This window comes from Dipodomys ordii, unplaced genomic scaffold, assembly GCF_000151885.1.
Source record: "Dipodomys ordii isolate 6190 unplaced genomic scaffold, Dord_2.0 Scaffold219, whole genome shotgun sequence".
Lineage (NCBI taxonomy): Eukaryota > Metazoa > Chordata > Mammalia > Rodentia > Heteromyidae > Dipodomys > Dipodomys ordii.
Genome location: NW_012267435.1, coordinates 476446 through 481196, shown reverse-complemented (window position 1 = coordinate 481196; position 4751 = coordinate 476446). Strand labels below are relative to the sequence as shown.

The window sequence follows — 4751 nt, the reverse complement described above, 5'->3', positions numbered from 1 at the left end:
CTTAAGATCCGTAAATAAAAAAATAAAATTTAAAAACTTTTAAGTTTTATTTGAATGGTTTCTTGTCTTTTATCACTTTCTATGTAAATTTTAAGCTTATTTTCTTTTCCTTAAACTATTATCCTTCAATATTTAATGTTTTCATTTAAGTCTCTACTAATGTAAGGTTCTTTTTATGTTTTCAAATTGTCTTTCTCTAACCTTTTTAAACTTTTGGAACAACTTTTGTCTGGTTCTGAAATTTCAATCTCAACAGTTTTTCTGAATTTAACTTGAATTTTCACTCCATTCTGCACATTGTGAAGTTTTTATATTGTGAAAATTTAATAAAATATTAGGTTTTAGAAGATTTTCCCCCCTAACTTTTAAAACAAAGTGTCTCTTTCACTAACTCGCTTGGTAAACTTTCTTTTTAACTTTATTTCACCTCTTTCACAAACTTTTTTGGTAAACTTTCTTTTTAACTTTGTTTTATTTCACCTACCTTAAATTTTAAGATTTTCTAAATATTCTATGTTTAAACACCAGTAATAATTTTGAATCATTTTAAAATCAAAAAAATATTTTAACTATTTTCTTCTAAAAATATTTAACTTAAAGTTCTTAACATTTAAAAATGTTCTTTCAAAACTTTTAAAAATGGGTTCTTTAAAAAAATGTTTCTCTTTTAAAGCTTTAAATTTTTTTCTTTTAAAATATTTTTTCAATATTTGGCTGGTTACCCACAGCTGGTACATCCATTCTAAAACTTTTTTTTTCTAATGAATGTTCCCAGACTCTCCACAATATTTTTGTAGAAATAAATGGCATATAGTAGTGTCAGAATATCTCTTCCCTCACCTTTTGCCTTTTTGAGCATTCTTTGCACTTTAACTATATTCACTGTGACCATTTTCAACCTGGTCTCCCTCCCTATCTCTTAATAAGGCTGAATGGTCACTGGTTAGTATTCAATTCTTTTCTTCTACAGACCCAGGGGTCATAGTAAAGTAAGTCCTTTATATCCAGATGCCACATGTCATATATAGGTATTATTGTCATTGTCCGTTCTAAGTAGGTTTTCCTGTTACTTCAAGAGGTGCTCATTGTTATAAGGGTATTATTATAATCGTCCATTTCAGGTAGATTTGTGTGTCACTTCAGGATCCTTAACCTAATCATTTCTTTGAATTTTTTTATGGTTAGTGCTCTGGTAAGACTAGTCTTTCTCTAGACATTGCTTGTGGTAGAATAGTAAATACCCTTCACTGTAGAGTAAGTCCTCAATGGTAGCCTTGGTGATGATGGCATCATCACAGCTGAACCACTGATCCTCTTGTTGACGGATGAAGCTGGTGTAGTGGCCACTTTCCAAAGTCCCATGGTGGTTAATCACTGCAAATAAGGAATACTTATTCTCATCAGACACACAACTTGTTGGTGGCTGGCCGTCTTTCATGATGCTCTCTTTAGTAGAGGCCAAAAATGGAGTCATGTCCAGCTCCAGGGGAAAAGAGATAAAAGTATTAATCTTTCGCCTCTGTTTGCCTACATGTTCAAACCGCTTGAGGTGAAAACAGGCCACCTTAGGCAATTTCTTCATTGTGAGCTGTTTGGTAGATTCTTGGTAGCTTTGGCAACTACTGCACTTGATTTTGGCACTGCTTCCTAGGGGCTCTGGCCTTGTAAACCACTGTAGGCAATCTGTAAGGGAGGGGATTCCTGGTATATGGTCATCCCTGCTCATTGTACTGTCAGCCCACTCTGAGTTCTGGGAACTGAATGTGGCATAGGAACCAGGCAAATCCAAGCTGATGTCCCAACATGGGTCTATGGTGGTGGAGACACTGTGACAGGCTTGACATGTCACATCTGACTGTAAGCCACCTGTAAAGATTTGGTCTATGATGCAATTACAGCAGTTGGGATTGCTGGCTTCCTGTTCATCACTATCATCTTTGCTGTGTCTATGCAGCACGTCTAATATTGCAATAAGAAACTCGTGGGCATCCTGCTGCCTGTACCCTGCTAAATGTTCTGCATGAATCCATATCAGGTGCAGTAACTTATAGGGAATATGAGGAGTTCGGCTCCCAGAGTACATAGCATGAAAAAGTGAAGACATTTCACATACCAGACACAAACTGGGGCTTGTCATTATACATTTGTGCTTATCAGACAGGAAGAAATCCTTCAGCAGAGGAATATGAGTAAGTGCCTGCACAATACAATTCATAAAACAGGTGTTCCCAAGGTTGATTAGCCCTCTCAAGCCTACAGTATAGACTACCTTTTTTCTCCTCTTTTTCTTGGGTTTCACCAAATTGAGCTCCTGTTCCTTTGATTCACAGGTTGACTGATTATCTTCAACCCCCAATGGCATAAACTGTTCATAGGAAAATTCTGTTGAGGTGGAAGTTAATCCTTTCATAACTTTCTCTTTTGTTTCTTTGGCAATCTGTTCTATATCTTTGTCATATACATAATCCTTACACATAAAGCAATATATAACTCCATGATAGAGGTCTACTGCTAAATTGTGCTGTTTGGCTTCTGCATGTTTATGAATATGTTTCTCAGTAAAGCAGCCAAAATAAACACAGGATAGACAAGAGTGTAGTCTGTTCATATGGGTACTACATACATGACAGATGCATGACTTTGCCTTACGTTTCCTAGTCTCCGGGGTTCCACTCCAAACGAAACGCTGGTAGATCATTCGCAGATTCTTCTGCCAGTTTTTGGCTACTTTAAAGCTCACCACATGAGAGCAGCCTGTGGGACCCTGATCAAACTCAACTTCCTGCAACCAGTCCCCAAAGCCGCCTGGATCGCTAAAGCCGCCTAGGTCACTAGGGCAGCTTCTCCGTGTCTGGGGCCTGGATATAGGCCTGTATCTACGCCGGGATCGGCGCCAAGCCGGGGCACGCGATGGGGGCGGCGGCGGCGGCGGCGGGAGCCGGATTGGAGGCGGGGGTGGGACTAAGAACCTTAGAGGGCCGCGGGAGCAGCGGGAGCGGGACTGGGGCCGAGGGCGGGGCTTGCGGCGCGGGCTAAAGGACGAGATGCTGCCGTGATAGGAAGAGGGGGTTGGTAGGAGCACCTTCTCATCGCCACCGCTGCTCCATGGCAAGTTCTCCTCAGGCGCGGGTTTGGTCTCTTGTTCAGACTCCAGCTTCATTTCGGCTTCCTGGACCGCGTATGTCTGCGCTGTCCCCATCGCCTCCTCCTCCTCCATTTTCCCCGCCTTCTCAGCCGCCTGCTCTTCAGAGGCTCCTCCCCCGCCGCCCGAACTCAAGCCCGCATCACATTCAGAGGACCGGGAAGCTTCTGGAACCTGGGCCATCATCAGCCCACTTCCAGGCGGGTGAAGAAATGCGTTTGCAAACGACCGGCGCCTGTAGATGAAAGGAGATAGGAACTTCTGAGAACGAGATGCCCGGCGTCATGGCCGCAGTGCGCCGCTATCGCACTGGGACCCCTCCCACTGCCCTTAGAGCTCCGTCTGCCGCTGCCGTGGGCTCCACCCCCTTAACTCAGGCTCCCGGAGCTGGTGTACACCCGAGATGGTTACCTGTTTAAAAGCAATCGGTTCATGCGGCTATTGGGGCGGGGGCGGCGGAAAGGAAAAGGAGAAAAGGCGGGGGATGGGAAGGGGAAAAACAGCCTGAGCTTTCAGGGTAGAAAGAATGGAAACTTCGTTTTAAAAGGCACCACCCTCTGACTGCCCTTTTCTTGCGCAGCCTCGCATTGGTACAGCTTTCTCTGACGTTCTTTCCCTGTATCTTAAAAAAACAAAAAACAAAAAAAAAAAACCCCACAACCCACTAAGGTCAACATCGTGTCTTAAATATGGCTGAAAGGAGGCTACCTTTGAGAAAGGGACTCAGAGAAAGAAAGTGACCCGCAGCCCCGCCGGCTCCTAGCTTACCTATGCTTCTGGGCCCGGTCTGATCCATCTTCTGCCCTTCCCACCAAGCTCACTTTCGGTACTCCACGCTCTAGCGCCCTCTCTTGCTCTTTCGCTCCTGTGCTCTCCCACCTTTTTTCTCGCTTCAGTCCCTTCATTTCCTAGGATTTCTCCTACTGTTCAAATCGCTTCTCACTCCCTCCGAGCGTCGCTGGCTCCAAGCTACCGCCATCCACGATACACGACCCGCAAAGTCTCAGCTTCCTTCCCGAACCGTCCCCGCAACGCCCCCAGCCCCGTGTTTGTATAAATGCCTTGGTTACCTTGGGCCCCAGGCGCGTGATATGGAACGTCAGCAGCTGCTGCTGTCCAGGCGCTTCTCAGCCAGTCTTCTCTCCTGACCTCTCCTCAGGGCTGGTCACAAGGGGGCCGCCCCCTGGTCCCTCCCCTCTCGACGTGCGGGCCCCCAGCCCCGGATTCAGCCCTCCAGCAGTGATGAATGGCAAGGCTGTCCCGCTCCTGCAGACAAACCTCTTCCTGAAACAGATTTTTTCCCCCTGGAGGCAACAACAACGATAGATTTTCTGAAAAGCTCCAGGAATGGAGGGTTCAGGCTTCACCTGCCTTTAAGCCCATTATTTTCAGAAAAACAAATAAATTAATCAAGATTCAGATGGGGAGGTATGGCAAGTCCGGCATAAATCCTTCCAAGACCCTTTAGAACCTGATCTCTGGGAGTCAAGTGGAGAGGGGATATTATACTAGAGAAAAGGGGAGGAGAAGCATGAACAAGGGATTAAAGACCCAAACCCAGCTTCTCACTGCCTGTGTGACACCAGGCACCATACTTAAACTCTCTGAG

At 44.9% G+C, this 4751-nt stretch overlaps 1 protein-coding gene across 2 annotated transcripts; it reads right to left on the bottom strand.

The window, feature by feature from the left end:
• Window positions 1–653: 653 nt before the first annotated feature.
• Window positions 654–4301, bottom strand: Usp51 (ubiquitin specific peptidase 51). Of its 2 annotated transcripts, none has more exons than XM_013035752.1 (2): window positions 4213–4301; window positions 654–3377 (listed from the first exon to the last, which is right to left on the bottom strand). In XM_013035752.1, the coding sequence occupies exon 2, from the start codon at window positions 3326–3328 to the stop codon at window positions 1199–1201; it is 2130 nt and encodes a 709-aa protein (XP_012891206.1). In that variant the 5' UTR covers window positions 3329–3377; window positions 4213–4301; the 3' UTR covers window positions 654–1198. The 2 variants fall into 2 exon arrangements, with proteins under 2 accessions (XP_012891206.1, XP_012891204.1); XM_013035750.1 differs by lacking the exon at window positions 4213–4301 and adding an exon at window positions 3911–4075.
• Between the last annotated feature and the right edge of the window lie 450 nt (window positions 4302–4751).